At 40.9% G+C, this 21094-nt stretch overlaps 1 protein-coding gene across 9 annotated transcripts in view; it reads left to right on the top strand.

Moving 5' to 3' along the window:
- NOSTRIN (nitric oxide synthase trafficking) overlaps positions 1–21094 on the top strand; it is a 59028-nt gene that overhangs the window by 32876 nt on the left and 5058 nt on the right. For all 9 annotated transcript variants that reach the window (XM_047872392.1, XM_047872388.1, XM_047872391.1 and 6 more), the window contains 6 exons: positions 4359–4484; positions 12381–12479; positions 12575–12700; positions 16333–16441; positions 17301–17389; positions 20466–20591. In XM_047872392.1, coding sequence (XP_047728348.1) covers positions 4359–4484; positions 12381–12479; positions 12575–12700; positions 16333–16441; positions 17301–17389; positions 20466–20591 — 675 coding nt within the window. The remainder of the gene's footprint in view (positions 1–4358; positions 4485–12380; positions 12480–12574; positions 12701–16332; positions 16442–17300; positions 17390–20465; positions 20592–21094) is intronic.

Genomic DNA, 21094 nt, shown 5'->3' with positions numbered 1-21094 from the left:
TTACAATGTTCTTATTTCTTCCCATGTCAATCTTTGCAGTATGAAATGATCACAACGCGAATTGAATAATGAGGCAGCTTCTGCAGAGGCAAAACCACAGTCTGTTCAAATGCTAAACACCAGGGCCAGTCCTAGGCGTTCAGAGCCCTCATTAGAAGTTATTCTTCACTGATGTCAAGCAATAACAAAGAGAAAAGCTCAGGGCAGCTAAACGGTGGATTTCCTTTTCCTTTCCTCATTAGCAGCTTCCCTGGGCTGTCGAAGCCAATGGACTTCCTCTGGCCTCCTCCGACTGATCCTGTAACCATGGCCCTTGGCTGTCATTTTATCCAGACCCTTACCATCTTCATTGCTTTTTCTGGGAGCCTCCTTTGTTTTACTTTTTTTCTTTTCTTTTTCTTTTTTCAGTCCTAAGGCTAAACACCTAAGGCAGCATTCCCTTTTTGCATTTCCAATAGAAGTGCCCCTCATCTCCAACCTGAGCAGGGCTGGCTTTTCACTGCTCAGCAGTTCTTTCTGTTTCCTGCTCAGCAGTCCTTGTTCTCAGCAGAAGCTGATCTAAATCATTCTTCTTCCACCTCCATCTTCACCACCCATCTCAGCAGACTGACTCTCTTGCCTCCTTCCTCACAGAGTAAATAGAAGTCAGCTCAGCCACCTGCCTATTAAAGTCATATGTGCAATGGGACAAGCCAATTCTTCCTGTGCTTGGATTCCCATCCCATCCTGCCTCCCAGAGATGCTTCTTTTGACTCTTTCTCTTTCTCCTATATCTCGGACATACCCCTCTCTAATAGCTGCTTCTCATCAGTCGACATGTCTTTCCCCACCCTGTCTTGGGAAAGTGGGGAGAGGCAGGGATTCACCTTTTTGTGGCCCTGTTCCTCTCCAGATTTTTAATCATCTCCTTTTTACAATAATATTTATTTACAAAATATTTATTTATAAAAATATTTATTAAAAGGGCTGTCTGTGCTCTGTCTCCATTTCCTCACCTCCTGATTCACACCTCAAACTATACTAATCAAGCTTCCCCCAATCCTACTAAGAGTTTCTTGCCTGGAAAACAATGTCACCCTTGTTGCTAAAGCCAATGTGTACTTCCTGATTCTTATTTTATTTAACTTCTTGGAAGCATTAAGCATTGTTGACTTATGCCTTCTAAAAAAATTCTCTTTAAAAAAAATTTTTTTACTGTTTATTTTTGAGAGAGAGAGAGAGAGAGAGAGAGAGAGAGAGAGAGAGAATGAGCGGGGGAGGGGCAGAGGGAGAGAGGGAGACACAGAATGCAAAGCAGGCTCCAGGTTCTGAGCTGTAGGGCTCAAACTCATGAACCACGAGATCACAACCTGAGCCAAAGTCAGACACTCAACACACTGAGCCACCCAGGTTCCGCAACATTCTCTTAACTTCAGCAATATCTTACTCTTTTGGGTTTTTTTCTTTTGGGCAATTTTTTCTTTAACTCCTTTATGGACTTCTCTTTTTCTGCCTGACCTTTATATATTGCTTTTCCTGATGATTTCTCTCCTGGGACTCATTCTGTTTTATTCAGCATTGTATTTCCAGGGTCCAACGCAGTATTCTCAAAATCAGGTACTCAATAAGTAACCAGTACGCAATAAATATACTCTCAAAGTTTCAACTACCATATCTATGCTGATAATAACCAAATTTATATCTCCAGCCCAACCAGTCTCTAAACTGCCTTCTGGCACCTCAAACTCAACATCCAAGATTGGAGCCATTATTTCCCTCTACCAAAAATATTCTTTATTGCTGTGTTTTCTGTATCTTTTGAATATTACCAGTTCACATAACCTTGCTGTTCTACCTCCTAAATGAAATACTTCTTGAATTTTTCTGCTCGCACTCATCTCCCAGACCACCATCACCGTCGCTTGGATTACTCTGGCTGATTGGTCTCTTGGCTTTCAGCATTGCTTCCTTCTCCTCCCCCTGGCCCCCACCATCTATAAGCCCACCCAACTTTTCTGAAACTCGAAAATGAGCATATCATTCTCCTTTTTAAAGGCCTCCTTTTACTGGCTTCCTCACCAATTCTTACCCCCATTTTAAGTTCATTCACTCAGGGTCATTTCTGTGAGCACCCAAGTCTCAGCTTACATGTCATTTTAATCCCAAGGCTAGTTTAGGTGCCCCTCTTGGTGCCCCAGTGACACCTAATCCTTGTATCATTCCAGGATTGATCATTCCAGGATTGATCACACAGGATAGTGATGGCCCTGTGGGTCTCTGACTAGAGGGGGGAGACTACCTAGTTCCCTTTTCTAGTCCCAGAGCCCAGTACGTGACGCATTGTGGCACTCAGTAAATGTTTGATGAATAAATTAATGAGATGTTTGTTCCTAAAGAAGAAAAAAGAAAAAATCTTCAATTTTTGCCGGATTTTTGGTAGAGGTTTCTGAGAATTTCCTTAAATAAGAGTATAAAACTCTACATTCTTCTTTTATATCTATTTGGGATTATTTGTTGTAAATTTGTTGAGCAGAAACTTCTAGTCAATAGCTCTCTAGTGTAGGCTGATGAATGTGAGTAGTCACCTCAAAAGTGACTTCGTTCTCATTGCCAGGGTGGCAGGGGGTGGCGATGAGCATTCTCAGTAAGAATCTAAGGATTATGATTTAGCGAAGTATGGCCATGGCACACTTCCAGCCTTTTCACTATATTGTCATCAGGTTAAAATTCACAAGCTCATGTTTCCATAGATAAATGTGGTTCATTACACTTGATATACAAAACCAAATGTGTCCTGTGTAAGTCATACATCAGAGCCGAGGGACAGTTGAATGGCTAGCATATCAACTCAAATAATAAAGTGAGTGGTATTAATATTCACCATTTTGGATGAATGTTCTTCATTACTGAAACATTAGTCAAAATGTTCTTAAGCATAAAGAAGGTCATTTTTAAAAGTCTTTGTCTCTGTCCTTGAAACTCCTAAACTGCTTAAGTCCCAGGGATCTTTGGTACTCCTTCACCTGTGGTTTGGGGACAATTTGTACCAGAATTACCTGAAGAGATGGCGAAATTCAGATTTCCCAATCCCATTACAGAACTAAAGAGTCAGTATTGGCACTTGTGGGACCCCAAAAATCTGCAATTTTATAAGCACTCAGGTCCTTCCTAGGCACATTCAAGTTTGAGAATCATTCGTGTTAACACAACTTCCTTTGTTCTCAAAGATGTGAAATTACTTCTCTGAGCATTTTGAGAATCAATTTCAGCTACCCTGGTGCAGAGAATTTTTTATCACTTTGATTTTCCAGAAGACTTTACAATCAGATAGCCACGTTTGGTGGCAGGCAAGAGGGGGTTCTTTGTGAAGGAGCAGATCACTGGGGAGCAGGATAAGGGGAAAGCACCTGTCAGCTGCCCATAACTTGTAGTGAACATTAGCATGTGCCTCAGGCTCTTCACCGGTGATCCAGTTCTAAAGTTACATGGCTGCATAATCTCTACCTGTCCTGGTAGGAAACACCAGGGCACAAGGATTTACCCAATAGAGTACAGGAATCACTAGTAGGTGACAGTCTTGAGCTGGAGGTTCTTAATCTGTGCTTGTTTCCCCTCACCTGTCATTTGGTCTCCTCCTTGATTTGATGAGCACGGGCATATCATGTCACACTTAAGGACCTCAGTTTCCTCATTTGAAAAATTGAAGGAGGGGCTGAAGGAGGGGTGCCTGGGTGGTTCAGTTGGTTAAGCGTCCAACTCTTGATTTCCACTCAGGTCATGATCTCACGGTTCGTGAGTTTGAGCCCCACATCGGTCTCTGCGCTGACAGTGTGGAGCCTGCATGGGATTCTTCTCTCTCTGCCCCTCCCCTGTTCTCTCTCTCTCTCTCAAAATAAATCACTAAACAGGGGCACCTGGGTGGTGCAGTCGGTTAAGCGTCCGACTTCAGCCAGGTCACGATCTCGCGGTCCGTGAGTTCGAGCCCCGCGTCGGGCTCTGGGCTGATGGCTCAGAGCCTGGAGCCTGTTTCCCATTCTGTGTCTCCCTCTCTCTCTGCCCCTCCCCCGTTCATGCTCTGTCTCTCTCTGTCCCAGAAATAAATAAACGTTGAAAAAAAAATTAAAAAAAAAAAATAAATCAATAAACTGTAAAAAAAAAAAATGAAGGAATCATATTGAAAGGCCCTTAGGTTTCCTTTCAGGTCTGATACCCCTTTTCTCTGAGAAAAATCTTTGATTTTGTCATCTATAGCTACTGTTTATGACTTTAGCTGGGAGTTGAGAAATGTCTCATTGGGATATACATAATTCTTTACCTGGAATTACAAAGAGCCTTGATAAATGTGTTAATGAATATGTCACACTGACCTTTTCCTTCAGCTCCTCAGTAAACTGAAAAAATCGACTGAAAAGTTGGCAAAAGAAGATGAAAATTACTACCAAAAAAACCTGGCAGGCTGTGCTACCAGGCTGAAGTGGGAAAACACATTAGAAAACTGCTACCAGGTGAGTTCTGTGCTCACATGTTTCTCTTCTTCCATTGGGCTCTGTGAGGCCTTGAAAATGAAGGTCAGGGGCGCCTGGGTGGCGCAGTCGGTTAAGCGTCCGACTTCAGCCAGGTCACGATCTCGCGGTCCGTGAGTTCGAGCCCCGCGTCGGGCTCTGGGCTGATGGCTCAGAGCCTGGAGCCTGTTTCCGATTCTGTGTCTCCCTCTCTCTCTCTGCCCCTCCCCCGTTCATGCTCTGTCTCTCTCTGTCCCAAAAATAAAATAAAATAAACATTAAAAAAAAAAAAAAAAAAAAAAAGAAAATGAAGGTCAGATCTACACTTACGGGACCTGATGGTCTCTGCCCTTGGCTAGGACCCTCACTCTAGAGGTGACTTTAGACAAACCACATAACTTCTAATTGTTTCCATTTCTCTGTGGATACAATAACCAGTGAATATTTATTGAGTGTCATTGGCCAGAATCTAATTCTCAATGGGCACAAAGGCACTCAGCTAACTTCAAAAAGTGCTGTCAAAGTAAAGTATTAGGTACTCAGAAATGAGTTTTAGGCCTGAGAGCTGATTTATACAGTAATCACTTAATGCGGTTCCTTTGTGTCTAAGGCTCTGTGGCGGGCACTGGAGCAATAATGACAGTCCCATCTCAACTTGGGATGTGTACAGTTTAGCAGCAAGGAAGACGTCTAAAGAAAGAATTGTGGCAAATCATCCAATAAAAATTAAGAAGTGTGAACAAGCAAGTCACGAAAGGGAAAATCAAAATCACCGACAAACACATGAAAAGATGCTCAATCACTTGGCAAAAATTAAAAAGTAGCAATGCCAAGTACTGCTAAATAAGAATTGCTGGGAAACAAGAATTCTTGTCCCTCTCTAGTGAGAATAATTTGATGGTATCTAGTAAAACTAAAATGTGCATGTATTTACAGCATGCAGGTCCCCTCATAGGCTTATATCCTAAAAAAAAAAAATTTACACCTATATACCGTTATGTATAACAATATTTATTGTAGGACAGGTTTATAACAGTAAGAAAAAGTTGTACACAACTTTTGTGCCTCTCAATAGAGGAATTACTCTAAAAATTGCTCTAATTTAGAAAGTAGACTAATATTATATCTAGCAATAAATATTAATTAAAACTACACTTAAACACAAATTAACCTCAAAAAACATGATGTTGAAGAAAAGAAACTGCTATTCATACAGGGTATGTAAATTAAAGCATTTGAAAAACGCACACCTCAAACTACAGTGTTTTTATGTGTGTGTTTGTAAACTTATACATATAGACTGAATGTATGTTGGAGGAGGGAAATGGGAATTCAACAGGCTGCCACATACAGCCACGCAGCTTGTGGACAGTCTGGCAGAGGACCAAAAAAAACCCCACAAAAAACAAACAAAAAACAAAAAACAAAACAAAACAAAAAACCCAGGCTTAAAATTTACTCTAACTACTGTATATCTGAATAGCTTGGTTCTCTATTTTTAAAGTCAACATAAATATGACCAGCTTAAATAATTCTCAATTCTGGGTGCTAAGAACATGAACACTTGGGTTTATTTTTTCCCCATATTTTAAGTTAAAAAAATGTTTAAAGCAAGGTACAGTTGCAAAAAGAGGCAATCACGATACAATTCGATAAGCACAGTAATGTGTGGATGATAATGGCCAACATGTAACAGGTGCTGCTTATGGACAGGCACTGGGTTAAGTATATCCACTGCATTATATTTTGCATTCATCACAACATTTTGAAGAGGTCATAATTTTATTCTCAATTTATAGTGAGGGAGTGGAGGCTGAGAGACATGACGGAACTTGCCCAAGATGGCAATAAGGTTCAACGTAGGCAGTCTGATGCCACAGCCTTAACCTCTACTCTCTGCTTCGGCGTTAATAGGAGCTGGGCAAGCAGAAATGGAGGAGCTGGGCAAGCAGAAATAAAAGAGCTGTGTTTAGTCTCTTGTTATTGCACTTTCAAGGTAGGATAGATGCAGTTAGGAAAAAACGGGGAAATTAAAGGAGAGACAAAAATTAGGCCATAGAGGAAGAAATGAGAATAAACCCTTCTTTAATTTATGCCTTCAAACATAGGGTCCTGGTACTTTCCTTGCTTTTGTTGACTAGGTTTTACATGCAGATGGTGAGAAAGGGCCAAGGATTTAATTTCCAATGTTATCCATCTGAAACCTGGCCCTCCAAACTGGCTCTGGTCTTGCCTCATCCCCTGGGACTGCTCAGTGGCATTGTAGTTGTCCACAGAGGCTGGCTTCCTTGGAAGCCCTGTTAGATTATGGGAAAGAAATTGCTGTTCCCATCCCATCTTGCAGACACCCTTCAAGGGTGATAAGAAAAATATTTCTCTATGTCTTTACCCTTCTCACCTCTACATCATGGCAATGGAGGATAATTATGGTTCTTAACCGGTATGGCTGCCATGTCTGGTGTAGGTGACATCCAGCTGGCCTTCAAAATGTCTTAGATAACTGCTCTTAATAACTACCTTCTCAGAGGTTCTTACTAGGTCTCTCTTTCCTTTTTTCTAAGTTTTCTTTCTTCCTATTAGAGTCCTCCTACACCTGACCTCCAGACCCATCCCCCTTTTAGCAGCCTTAACTTTTATATTGAAGCATCATGGAAAGGATCTTCTTTGTTTGTAAAGATTCTCTGATGGTGACAAGATACACATTTATTTACATTTTGAAAGATGTCTTGGCAGACAAACAAAAACACAGACTCTTAAATATAGAGAACGAATTGGTGGTTGCCAGAGCAGAATTGGGGGAGGAGGATGGGTGAAATAGGTGAAGTTCCCTATAAGCGAAGAGTACACTTACGTGATGAGTGCTGACTCACGTATAGACTCGTTGGATCGCTATATTGTACACCTGAAACTAATATAACTGTATGTTCATTACACTTGAAGTTTTTTTTTTTAAAAATTCCTTTCAACTCAGCTTTAAAAATATTTAAGACTCAAGACTTTTTATTAGAATCTAAGTCAGGGCACCTGGGTGGCTCAGTCAGTTAAGCCTCTGACTCTTGATTTCAGCTCAGGTCATGATCTCATGGTTTGTGGGTTTGAACCCACATCAGGCTCTGCACTGACGGTGAGGAGCCTGCTTGGGATTCTCTCTCTCTCTCTCTCTCTCTCTCTCTCTGCCTGTCCCCACTCATGCTCTATCTCTCTCTCTCAAAATATATAAATGAATAAACATTTATTTTTAAACAATTAACAAAGAATCTAAGTCAAAATCAGAATCTCCATGAGGAAAAGAAAGATTTCTTTTCGTCCTTCTTGTGTCCTGGTTTATTTTTTACCAGCATGCCAGCAGCCACCAATCTTTCACCCCCTCTCCCTTTTAGTTCACCTACTCCCTTTTACCGCAGCCTCTTTAGGGCCACCTTCTGCCTCCTGAGTCAAGCCCAGCCTTTCAGACCCACTCGAGACAACTTCTGCCAAGTAAGTCATCCTTGCCTGGCCCTAACCAAGAACGATTCCCTTATTTTGTATTCCCTTGACTTGTTTATACTCAGTCCACACCAACAAGTCGCTGACTCACATATCACTGTGTTTACACTATTGTTTGCAAACTCAGAAGAGAAAGTTATATTCATAAAGACACATAACAAAAGTGGGCTGAGCAGAATTAAAGGGGAATTTTATTGTAAGTGTGGGAGGTGGAAATGTGACAACAAAGTTCCCTCATTTTCATTTTTTCCTCCATTCTTTCACCAATCTTCTGTAAAAATGGAGTATAAGAATTCATTCAAATGTCCTCTAATGTATCCTCCTACCCTTTCTTACTCTCCAAATTAGATTTACAAATTCTTTCAGAGAACACTCATTGACCTGCATTTGAGGCAGGATTTACTAGATCCCAAGAAATGTGAGGTTTCAAATGTGGTTATGAAGTAATAAAACCAATTCCATAAGCCACATGTAAAATTAGTCTTATTATTTATAATCATACTATGTTCAAGTCATATTTCCTACCCTCCAAGAAAAAACAGTTCAGCTGGTAGAAATAATCTTTAATATATTTTGAAAAATAATAGCCACGCTAGTAAGAATTACCAAGAGCCAAATGTTGGGTACTAACAGAACTTACTCAAGGAATTATTTATTTTAGAAACTTATTTGCAGTTCACTTTCTCAACCAATATTCTTCATCTGAACCGCAGAACACAGAAAATAATCTGAGTGACTGCTCCCAGTTCTCCTAAGGGTTGTAGTGACTGGTACCAATCTAGATGCAGGGGGGCAGATGGTCACTCACAAGGTGTAAAAAGCTGCCTTATGACATTAGGCCTTAATCCTCTCCTAGAACCCATGTTGAAAAACGTAAATTTCTTTCTATAAATCCATCTTGAGAACATAGCTGAAAAACAAACCAATTTCTGCTCAAAATACATTAAAAACAAAAGGGAGGAAACAATTCAGCCGGCTAACATTAAGAGGACGGCTAAATGAATCAAATACACTATATGCAATCCCACAAATAGACCATATTCAGTGGTGTTTTGGGAGACTAACAACATGAAAAATTGCTTTTGTATAAGTTAAGTGAAAAAACAGGGTACCAATTTGACTAATTTGATAGATAAGTAGAAAGAAAAAATCTTACATACATGCCACCTAAATAGACTGAAATACACCAAAATGTTAATGGGTTATCTCTAGGTGGAAGAATTATAAATAATTTTTAAATTAAATTTTTTGTGGCCCTTCATAGTCCCAAGATAACGTGTCAAAGCAGCTAGCATGCTTGTTAAAATTCCAATTCCTGAGCGGAATCATCCCTAAATGGGATGAATCAGAACCTTTGAATGGTTTTAGGAAGGCATCTGGGTGGTTGCTATGCATACTAAAATTTGAGAGTTCTTGCTCTAGAAAGAACATGATATTTCTTTGATCAGTTTTATGAAAGCAATTTAGATGAAATCTGTCCAAATTTCTTGGGTAGTGCAGACCAGGAGGCCAGGACAGAAGGACCAAAAAGAATGAATGAAGAGGATGAATTCTCACAGTGCCTGGGCCGCAGATAGACTTCAAATCTGCTAACTCTGACCATACTCTCCACGTACACACTATTGTAAAAGCAGAGGAGGACAGTTTCAGTTGCTTCAGAGTATTTTGCTTCTCTGCCACCCACTTTATACAAAAATAAAATGATAATAGAAAGCAATAATTCATTAGATGAGATATGGATTTCCCCCTTGCACAGTGGAATTTATCTCTGCCTCTTTTCATGAGCAAACATAGATCATTTTAATGATTTCCCTGAAATGTAATTAAAATCTCTTAACCATTACCATCTCCACCAAGGGATACTGGTTGTTCCAGTCTCAAATTGAGGCTAGTGGCTCAGCACTTGTCAAAATAAGGAAACAGCTGCCCACTAGGATACAATGTGTTCTTAAACACATTGTTTTTTCTCCTGTCCTTTGTTCATGGTGCTAAACTAGAACAGGTGTTTCTCTAAATCTTTCTCTAAGGTGTAAAGTCTCTTATTGAAGATGGTTCCAGTTGAGGTTCAAGCAACTGAGCAGAATTTGTCCTATATATTGGTTAGGAAGCATATATCTCTGTCCTTGGAAGAAGCAATACATTGGATAGGCTACTTTTCTGTGTCTTTAATCCTATATCTGGGAAACTGAGGGCACACAACCACTTTCATGGCTGGTGCCTGACAGTATTGAAGACAGACTCAGGAGACCAAGAACAGAAACAAAGGCATTTTTCTCCCACTGACTTATAAAAGTTGTATAGCTTCTGACTCAATAAAGAAGTGGCCATGGAAGAGCAGAGCTCTGGCTTCTTGCTTCAAGAATGTCATGACACTTGGCACCGAATTGAAATTTTCATGTGATCGGCATAAATTTTCATAGTTACTGCCTGAGCTTTTTACTACTTGCATTTAATAGCAGTGTTAAAATGACTATATACCAATAAACAAAACATGGAATATACATAGAATGGAATATTATTCAGCCTTAAAAAGGAAGGCCATTCTGTCACATGCTACATGGGTAAAACTTGAAGACTTCATGCTAGGTGAAATAAGCCAGACACAAAAGGACAAAATTTATATGATTCCTCTTATGTGAGATACCGAAGGTAGTCAAATTCATAGAAGACATAAAGTAGAATGATGATTGACAAGGGGTATGGAAAAAGGGGTATGGGGAATTTGGCTTAATGGGTAGAGTTTCAGTTTTGCAAGATGAAAAAAGTTCTGGAGATGGATGATAACTATAGTCGCACAACAATGTTGAATGTACTTAATGACACTGATGTGTACACTTAAAAGTGGTTAAGGGGCGCCTGGGTGGCTCAGTCGGTCAAGTGTCTGACTTCGGCTCAGGTCATGATCTCACAGCTCGTAGGTTCGAGCCCCACGTCAAGCTCTGCGCTGACAGCTCAGAACCCGGAGCCTGCTTCGGATTCTGTGTCTCCTTCTCTCTGCCCCTCCCTCCCTCACTCACGCTCTGTTTCTCTCTGTCTCAAAAACAAATAAACATCAAAAAAAAAAAAATTCCAAAGTGGTTAAAATGGTAAGTTTTATGTTATGCAAGTTTTACCACAATTTAAAAAAAAATAAATTTTTACAAAAGTTTAAAGTGACTATGCACCATAGATAAAATAACAACTGAATGTGAATGTGATCCACCACAGGGATATAAAGGACCGCCATACTGTATTAGGTCAGTGGGCCCTATAGATATGCCTAGAGAGGCAGATGGGAGAACCCAATGATCTTTGTGACCACCCCCCTGCACTACCCCCACCCTGCCAAAGGCCTTGAGAAGGACTTGACCTTCTTACTTCCTATGGAAATGCTACCCACCAATTTGACCAAAGCCTTCTTCATGAAAGACTATTGCTGAGTCCTCTTTATCGTGAGTGGGGTGGGATGGTGGGCGTGAGAGCAACCAACCTGACCTCTGAACAAAGCAGGGACGCCCAGGCTTTGTCCTTACAAAAATGGGATGATGAGCATGTGGTCTTGGGCACCTGCCACCTCCATCAAAGCCCAAAGTCCTCTGTGCACATACCCAGCAGCCTCCCCCCTCCCCCACATGGTCTAGGAATCCCATCTGGCCCAGCCTTCTCACACAATGCCTAGCAGCTGAATTTCCCTGCACTCCCTCAAAACAATCAGCAGCCCAGCTAGCAGTGAGTGGCCAAAAGCCTAATAACTAACTTTTTCTAAAATCTTAAGACCAACAAGGGAAATGTGACATCCCTTTGTTTACCCTTCCTAGGTAAAAGTTACGAGACTCTAGGAGTAGAATTTTTATCATTCCACACAAAGTGGAAAGGCTATGTTCCCACCTTCACACAGTGGTCTTCGACCCCCCCCCCCCAGGCCTAATTTTAGGCCAGGATTATGAGTTGATCAGACTTTGGGGCTCTGCTCTTTTCAATAGTTTCCTTAAATTCACCTCCCCCGCAGAGGCTAGCAGAATGCCTTGTATGTACTATAAACAGTTCTAAAAATATTTAGTGTCTAAATGCACTTCCAAGGTATGGATACGGGTTTTACTGGGCTTCGCTCTCCTTCTCTAGAACTCACAGATGCTTTTCAAATTATTCCTTTTCTCCCCTTTTTTTTGTGAATGTCAGGTAATCCACAACATCACCTTATATACCTTTTGGACCAAAACAGCCTGGGGAACATATGTGAGTTAAACCAATCCTACATAAGACTAAACAGGAAATACACCAATCTCCCCCCCACTGCAGCTTGGATGTGGCATAAACAAGAGGCACTCACATAACAGTTCATTCAGACTTTCTTCGGATGTGTCAGTGCTTGGTAGGTAACATTAGTTTTGCACAACAACGGGCCAGTCTCACACCATTTTCCATCCTTTTCAGAGCATCCTGGAGCTGGAGAAGGAAAGAATTAAACTTTTATACAATAACTTAAACCAGTACACCCAACATATTTCTGTTTTTGGCCAAACCCTGACTACAGTGAGTAGTAAAGATTTCTCTATTTCTGATATGCATGGTAAGAACTGGCAGGAAACATTCTTCAGTAAACTTGCTCTGCTTTCTTGGCTTTTCAGTGTCACACTCAGATTCACTGTGCCATCAACAAGATAGATGTTGAAAAAGACATCCAGGCTCTCATGGAAGAAACTGCAGTCTCATCCACAGAAAATAAATCTGACTTCCTATTAACCGATTACTTTGTAAGTATGGAATGGAAGGAAGTTCCATTAATGGGGCACCTTACTCATATATTGAGGGATTCACTTTGAAAAAAAAATTGAGATCAATTATAAATGAAAGTATTGGTTTTTTCATAGTCTGCATAAATAAAAAACAGTATGTGGTTTACAAACTGGGCAACAGAAATATGTCTTTGGTGTTCTTTGGAAGGGAGGAAAGTTAAACGGGATTCCAGACTGAATCTTTATAGTCAGTCTTCTATAGAAGAGTAATGCCAGGCAGACACGTTTCATGATCTGTAAATAATCACTGTATATCTTATTAGATGTCTATTGTTGCATAACAATTATCCCCAAGCATAACTGGTTAAAACAAGCATTTATTACCTCACAGTTTCTGTGGGTCAGGAATCTAGGTATGGCTTCACCCTCAAGGTGTCAGCCAGGAGTGCTATGTCAAAGCTCTCCTGAGAGACAACCTACTTCTGAGCTCATGTGGCTGATGGCAAGCCTCCGGCCCCTCCCGACTGGTAGCTGGAGATACCAGCTTCTTGCCATGTAGGTCTTTCCACCTATGGGAGGTTCACAACATGTCACAAAATGTCTGCTTCCCCCAGAACTGGTGATCCAAAAGAGACCGAGCTAGAGTGTCCAAGATGGAATTTAGTCTTCATAAGCTAATCTCAGAAGTGACATCTCTTAGTATTCTATTTGTTAGAACCAAGTCAATAAGTATGGCCCACATTTAAGTGGAGGAGATTATACAAAGGCATGACTCCTCAAATGTGGGAATCGTTATCAACATTCTTCATGGTCTTTGCCTTTGAAAATCTTGAACCATATTACAAAAACTTATTTTGAGAGCATTTGGATGATTCTACTATTATATGAAACTTGCTAAAAACTGATCAATCATCTAACCTCTTTGTTATCTTGGGGTAAATTCTTTGTCTTCTTGGATCATGCCTCGAAGATTTTGTCTTCTGCTCCCCTCTTGTTACCCTTAATTACAGTGTTCTAGAAGCTGATCATTAGTTACCAAAATCTGCAGGAAGAATTCCCCATAGCTCCTCCCTGTGCCTTCTGCTATATTTCATTCAGACTTTCAAGGTCCAGACTGGGAAGGTTCATTTCTCCCTGTATAGGGAACTAGCCTACTGGTCATGTCCTGCTCTAGAATTAAAAGTGTAGCTGAAGTCAACATCCCAGGAGTCCTGTGCAGGGAATAAAAGATGAGGGAGGGGGAAAGTCCATCAGATTAGGCACAAAGATGACGCCTGACCAGCTTTTTCCCTCCCCATCCTCCAAATAACCATAAGTGGCCACCTATTTCTTTAATCAAATCTTTTTTTTTCCTATTCTGGCAACGGTGAAGTGAATTAGCAACAGCAATGTCTGCTCAGAGCAGTAACAAAGGTAGCAATGGGAGTGGAAAGGAAGATTTGATGGGGGAAGTGCTCTTCTTTTTTTTTTCTCTATCCTTTTTAATAGGTGACCTCTTAGATGGGAAACGTACAATAAAGTATTTTTGTTATTCTCTTAAAAAAAAGTGCCCCTGTTGAACAACTTGTCGATAAAATAAGGGTCATTCTCCTTGAATATTTGATTAGGCTTCCAGTGAAATGTAAGGAAGCAGCCATGACAGTTTATCTTTAATTGCCACGCCCATGGAAATTTTGGGTTTCTATGGAACTTCTGTGTACCAAAGCTGATGACTACATATCTGTTGTCTAAATGAACGGATTGTATCTCCAAATGTGTAAACGGGATTTTCTTAATATCCTCAAAGCAAAACACCCCCAAATTCTGACTTACTAGACATTAGCAGTAAGTATAGACTGGTTTATATCTAGTGCCAAGAAATGTACATGGACTAGGGTAAGACAGACCAGTAAGAGTACAGATATTGAGGGGCTGGTGACCAGTGTGAAAATATTTGTAAGGTTACCATAAGGCCATGCTCAGAAGATTGTATCTGAAGTTTCATAGGCCACCTTCAGTATTGATCTTCTTTCCAAAATCTTTGGAAGAGAAGGACAAATTTAAGAAAGTTAACGGACAGCAGTATATTCTAGCCTCAAGTTGATCCAGTAGTGATCCATCTCTGGAAATACATTTGTAAACAATAGGTGTCCCTAAACAACCCAAATGAAGTCTCAGCCTGGCATGGGAGCCAGAGTGTGATGTGCATTTCTCCAGCAAGGAAGTCCTGAGGGTTGGAGGCAGGCAGCCATGCAGTTCCATTGGGGCTCATGTGGGGTGTGACGACCACCATGGGCAGGCATGTGTAGGAGCAGATGGGGAAGAGAACTGGGACTCAGAGGAGCGGGGTTTCAAGCTGTTTCCTTTGGGCCTTCATTTATGTCTCTGAGTGTCACAGGTAAAATGGGGGAAATAAAGCCAACCTCATAGAGTTGTTGTGAGAATCACATGTAATAAAGATACATACTTTTATAATATGTAATTCACAATATATAAATATTTTTATCTAGAGTTCATTATTTCTATAATGGCTGTTTGCTTTGCTCTAAATTCTCATGCCTCCCTTTCTTTGTGATGATCTCTCCACCAACTTTCAGGATCCTGGTTTTTCTCCTTCCATATTGGAGAAGTCCTGACTCCTTTAGTGCCATCTTCAGTCATTGGTGTCCCCTCTTTCTCCACGGGTTCCTGTCCCTCTGCTACACTCGTGTTCAGCCCCTCGCCACCTGACCCTAACATCCTCTTTTTTTTCCTCATTTAGATCTTGAAATAATGTATGTGAAAGTTCAGGTATTGTTATTACTTTCTCACATTTTATAGGATAAAATCTCTACTTCAGCCCCAAAATCTGGCTTAAACTACGAAGACAAATTTTCCTTCCACTATGTCTGCTCACGCAAATGGCTGGTCTGTTGATTGTTCCTGATACGTTTTTTTTTTTTGCAGTCCTCCCTCTATCCTTTGGCTTGAGCCATTTCCCCTACCCGGGGTACCCTTTGACTTCTTTTCCCTGGACTGAAAAATCCTGGTGAAGTCTTCTAGCCTCCTTGAAACTTTCTTGCCTTGGCACTTGCTGAATCACGCATTCCTGTCTGCACCATTCATGAATGAATGTGGCCTTGAATTGTTAGCTCTCTTCATGATATGCTTCAAGGCTTGACTAAATTATAGACCCATTCTGGGAAGAGCTCACGTGTTCCCAGCAGCTGGCCAAGAAAGCAGAACACAACAGATATTTGTTCCACGCCGTAGGCAGTCCTGGTTCAAGGTAAACACATGATGCTACATTGGACGTTTAAAGAACTCTAACTGGAACCAAGACAAATAGAGAGCAACATGTATCCAAAAAACCAATTTACTTATCAAGAAACTATGAAATAACTATAGTAAGGCTCTTCCTTCAACAATAATGTGTTCTATTAAGGAAGTCCTCGGCTATGTACTGACAAGCTGTGGGCAAGATGTTTTCATAGTAACCAGGCCTAGAACAAGTAGAACAATCCGTATAAAACCAAAGGTTATCCTGCTTTTATTTATTTATTTTTTGACTCTTTTTCCCCTGTCCAGTTAATATTAAATACAGTTATCAGTGAAAGTATCAGTATAGCCAGGGGGAGCAACCCTTACTTTTTTCTCCTTAAATTGTTAAGCATCATCTTCTCCCCCTAAAGGAAGAAGATCTTAACAATGCAATGAATAAAGAGCGACAAGAGTCTTCAATAAAATCCAAACTGTTGAGACTGCAAAAAGATATCGAAAAAGCCTCAAGAGACCGGGAAGGTGTGTAATTGTATCTGTGAGTGGCCTGATAAGTGTTCTACTTGGAGGGTTCCTTCAGAGTTAGGGTGATTCCACTTTTGCAGACTGGGGCAGGGACCATCTCATTTAAAGAATCCTGTGTCAAACCTAATTTGTCTGAATAAAGAACAATGGGAAAGAAGACAGGAGAGCACAAACAGGCTGGAAATGACACTTTGGTCTATTTGAGAGAGCTATGTCACCATTTCCAGAAATGCAGCATATTGCTGTGTTTCTGAAATGGCTGGAATGAGGGACAATTTGCTTGGTTGAAAACGTGGTAAACCTGTGCACACAGCTTTTGGTTTTCTTGTTTGTTTCTTTTTAAACTATCCTTCCAAATGATGAAGCTAGGTATGTCAGAATGTGAAGCAGCTCTAAAGGGATACGGATAATAAAAACGACCCCACACTTGTGATTCTGGAATGTGGAGCTTATCTTATGTGGACCAGAGCGACACGTTGAAATGTAATCCCTGTCAGGAAATCCGAGGGAGTGAAATGTTTAGAAACCTAAATATCATAGTGAGGAAGAGCCTAACACTGTGGGAAGTGTTGGGAATGGACCACGGACTGGGTCCGCAAGGAGATTCAAAAGCTCATCTTGCAAAATAATCAAGATTTTTTTTAACTCCAGCATTTCTCAAATTTCATTAAATGAAGGTACAGGCCACTGGTTCAGTAAAATTTAGTAACAACTACGTGCAGAAAGAGCCTCAGCCATTGGGAAGCCCTCCTGGTATCACCTCTGGGCCCAGGCTCCGCTGCCTGTGGCCCCTCTCAGCTGTGTTCCGCCAGGGCAGGATGGACAGCGGTGACCGAGAGAATCATTTCATTGCTAGGTTTGGAACAAATGCTGAAATCCTACTCTAGCAACTCCGCCTTCTTGGACACAGAGAGCCAAAGAATCACAGCGGCCTTAATGGACGAGGTAAATATTTGCAGATTCTACCTTCCTAGGTTTAATGATGAAAGAGTTATTTTTAGGATGCTTGTTTTCGGGGCCCATTCGACCTCTCTTTGCCTTTCTTTTCTCATGACATACAACATTCTAGGAAGAGAGCTCCTATAGTCACCTCCTTGACGAGCAGTTTGAGGGATCCGGAAAAATTCAACTTAGAAATGTTTGCTTTAGTGTCCTTCCTGGAAAAGAATTGTGCCTAAAATAGAATTCCCCAAAATAGAATAATTCCATCAAGGTCTGGAAACCACGTGTACTTTAACCCAGTTAGGAAAAGTGATTAAACACACACACACAAACCCACAACCAGGGCCCGCATTCAGAAAGGTCTGGATCTGGATCCAGCCCTGCCATTTACAGTGACTTGGGACGACTTTAGTTTTCTCATCTGTAAAATGGGGATATTGGTCCCTACTTCAGAAGGTTATTGCGAGGATATAGTGTCGGTTAGAAAATGTCAGCACAGTGCACAGAGGAGAGCTGAAAACCTGGTAACTATGAAGATTCCATTTTCCACTGACCCCTCAGCGAACATCACGGTCTTCTGAAAATAACAGGGGAGCGGAAAGATGTGAGGCACAGAGTGAGGGGGGTAGTCTGGGTGTGTGGCAAAAGCTCCTGAGAAAAAGGGAAAAAACTTCAGAGGCTGAGGTTGTCTGAGGGGAGGGGAGGTGCTGTCAGGAGAGGGCAGGGAGAGAGGCATCTCTGGGCCTTTTTGCTGAGAGCCTGGACCTCAGCAGCCCCCAGGCATTTGTGGGAGTGATGGACAATGCAGCCGCTTCAGAGGAGCCCAGGTGAAAGAGAGGTTAGCAAAGTGCTGTGAATTCTATATAGGAATAAAGGCAAACAGATGCTATGAGCTATGTGTGCTAGATGCAGGTTTTCTGCTATGATTACAGAAATAGGAAGTTGACTGGGGTTAATATGAGAAGAATTCAGGAAGCGATAAAATCTTTAGCAATGTTTTGTAGGATATAGGAAGCTGGGCCAGCTATCCTTACCTTGTACCTAGCCTAACTGTCTTGTGAAAGCAGGTACCTAATAATTCTGTCCAAACAGGTAATTTCAGTAGTTCTTTGGTGAAAGGAGACAGATATAGCCAAGTACAGTTTAATCGATTATTTAGCAGAGGCTTCCTTTAGAGGAGATGCTGTTGGAAAAACAAACCTAATACTCTTAGGGAAAGAAAGGCCTGAATTCTGTTCACTTGGGAACAGAGCTCTAACATATTTGCAGTGACACATGGCTATAGTTTTTGTGAAATTATAAAGCAGTCTGTAGAACATTTTCTGTGATAGTGCAAAATGTTTGGTTTTCTAATTCTATGCAAGTAATATTTACCAAAATAAAGTCATATGGAGCGTTTTTTTGATGGTGTTAAGTTGTAAGTTTATTTCTTTGGTTGTTCTTGCATAGAATTTTGTCATCATCATTACCAGCACAGAACATGTATTGGGATCATCTGGGTACATGCTGGCCTGATCCACATAGTGGAGGGTATAAGGTCCGGGAGGGTCTGGCTCCTGAATTAATGGTGCTTATGATGGAGTAAATATGAACCTTTGAGCAGTGAATGGCAAATATCCGTGTAACTTGGCTACACAACCCTGCATCCGATGGGTAACATGAAGTCTACCCAGGGAAGGTTTCTTGCAGGAGGAAACTCTGTTTCATTTAAATTCTTCCTAATCCATTGCCTCTTGGTCCTTCAAGTGCCATATTTGAAAGAAGAAGAATGTTGATAACACATGTTCTAGGAGAAAGTGTTGTGGAAACTGAATATATTTAGAACAGATACTATCTTCAGACACTGGAAGGAGCACCACATAGGAGAGGAAGGAGACTTGTCCTATGATGCTCTCAGATGCAGACTAGGTCTAATGGTAGAAGATATGCGGTGGGTTTTGGTTTCATCTTAGGTAAGCCTGTCCCACAGTGCAGTCGATCAGAGGTGTTCAGTTCAGTTCAGTCCAACCGGAGGTGTTGTGGTCCCTTGGCAAGAATGTTAGGGTTAGGAATCCCCCTGCTGGATATGTGGAAAAGGAAGAAATAATGGTCAGGAAGAGATTGGATAAGCAGGCCCCTTCCAATGTTTAGACTCTGTTATTTGGTTTACCCTAACTGAACACAGCTTAACAAAGAAGTTATTACGAAGTTTCTAGTTCAAGGTCAAATGGAGAACAGGAGGTCAAATTCAGAACTAGGAGTGTATCTTTAGCTTCACTTATTTTTTTAAATGTTTATCTATTTATTTGTGTGTGTGACAGAGACAGAGAAAGCGAGGGAGGGGCAGAGAGAGAAGGAGACAGAGAATCCCAAGCAGGCTCTGCACTGTCAGCAGGGAGCCTGATGTGGGGCTCGAACTCACAAACTGTGAGATCATGACCTGAGATGAAATCAAAAGTCAGGATGCTAAACTGATTGAGCCACCCAGATACCCCTAGCTTCACGTATTTTTATACTCAGATACTCCAGACCATTGTTTCCAGTGTCCAGAAGTGTTACTGCAAACTTGTTGGGTAATATAAGACCTGATCTCTTTAAGAAAAACAATAACAGCAGCAGCAGCAGCAAAACAAAACCCATCTCACACTATTTCAGTTGGATTCTATCGATACAAGTTCAGTTGTGTTCACAATGCTGAGCACAATGTTCAACATCCTTTCTTCAAGGCCTCTGGAAGTCTACCTTCTGCAATCAACACTCATTATTCCCTTTCTCACTGCTCAGCAGAAAATAGCTCAGAGTAAAGCTATTTGTTGCCACAAAATACTGAGTAATATATCTATCAAGGTTTCTAGTTTACCCTATGTATAGAAGAGTCCAGAATGCGGTGCACTTCACAACTAAGCCTTTCCTTTAAAATACTGAAAAGTGTCCACTTTTTGCTCCCTTTAGCATTTTCTGTGCATATCTGCATGAAGTTGAATGTGTACCTTTCTAGACCTCTTTGTCATCTTGGAAGTTATCCTGATATCCCTTTACCCATCCAGTCGTACCTCATGTTCTAGAAATTTACTCACATGGCCAAATGATGTATCCACAGACCAACTTGAAACTAGACCTTTTGCAAGCAAACTCCTACAAACTGTCATCAGTGTTAGCAGAACTTGAGCAAAGACCTCAACCCAACCATCCCTGCAGTAACTCCATCTTCAGGTGGAAAGAAAAGGTAAAAATTTAAGAGATTTGGTTGTAATTTCTTGACTGGGTTTGCTGTATGGAGTGGCTTCAAATAGTACCGGGGCAAAAAAGGCTATTATGAATTACATGTGCCACATGTCCCAAATCCCAGTTGTGGAATTTTAAGATAAATTTATGTCTTACTCCTTCTGGGTGAAGTAACAAGAGTTAATCACAAATGAATACATTCTTTGTGGACTAAATATGAGGAGCTAGTAATTCTGTGGATTTCTTCTTCATCTTCCTCATACCTTAACTTTATTCTTTGAACATGCCTCTAGAATAAAATTTCTATGTGCCTAAATTGTAAGATTTTGTGATATACTCTAGTCTCATCCATTTCACATGGTACATGACGTGGATAAAGTGTGAGCATAATTTAAAAAATTCACACCGGTGTATTTTCCTGGTGATACATTATAAGGATTGATAATGAGCATGTGCATATATGTGGGTCACTGTACCTTGCAGCTGTTTTCCATTTCCAATCAG

The sequence above is a fragment of the Prionailurus viverrinus genome, chromosome C1 (assembly GCF_022837055.1).
Source record: "Prionailurus viverrinus isolate Anna chromosome C1, UM_Priviv_1.0, whole genome shotgun sequence".
NCBI lineage: Eukaryota > Metazoa > Chordata > Mammalia > Carnivora > Felidae > Prionailurus > Prionailurus viverrinus.
Note: the sequence above shows the minus strand (reverse complement) of the source record. Positions and strands in the feature narration are given on the sequence as shown.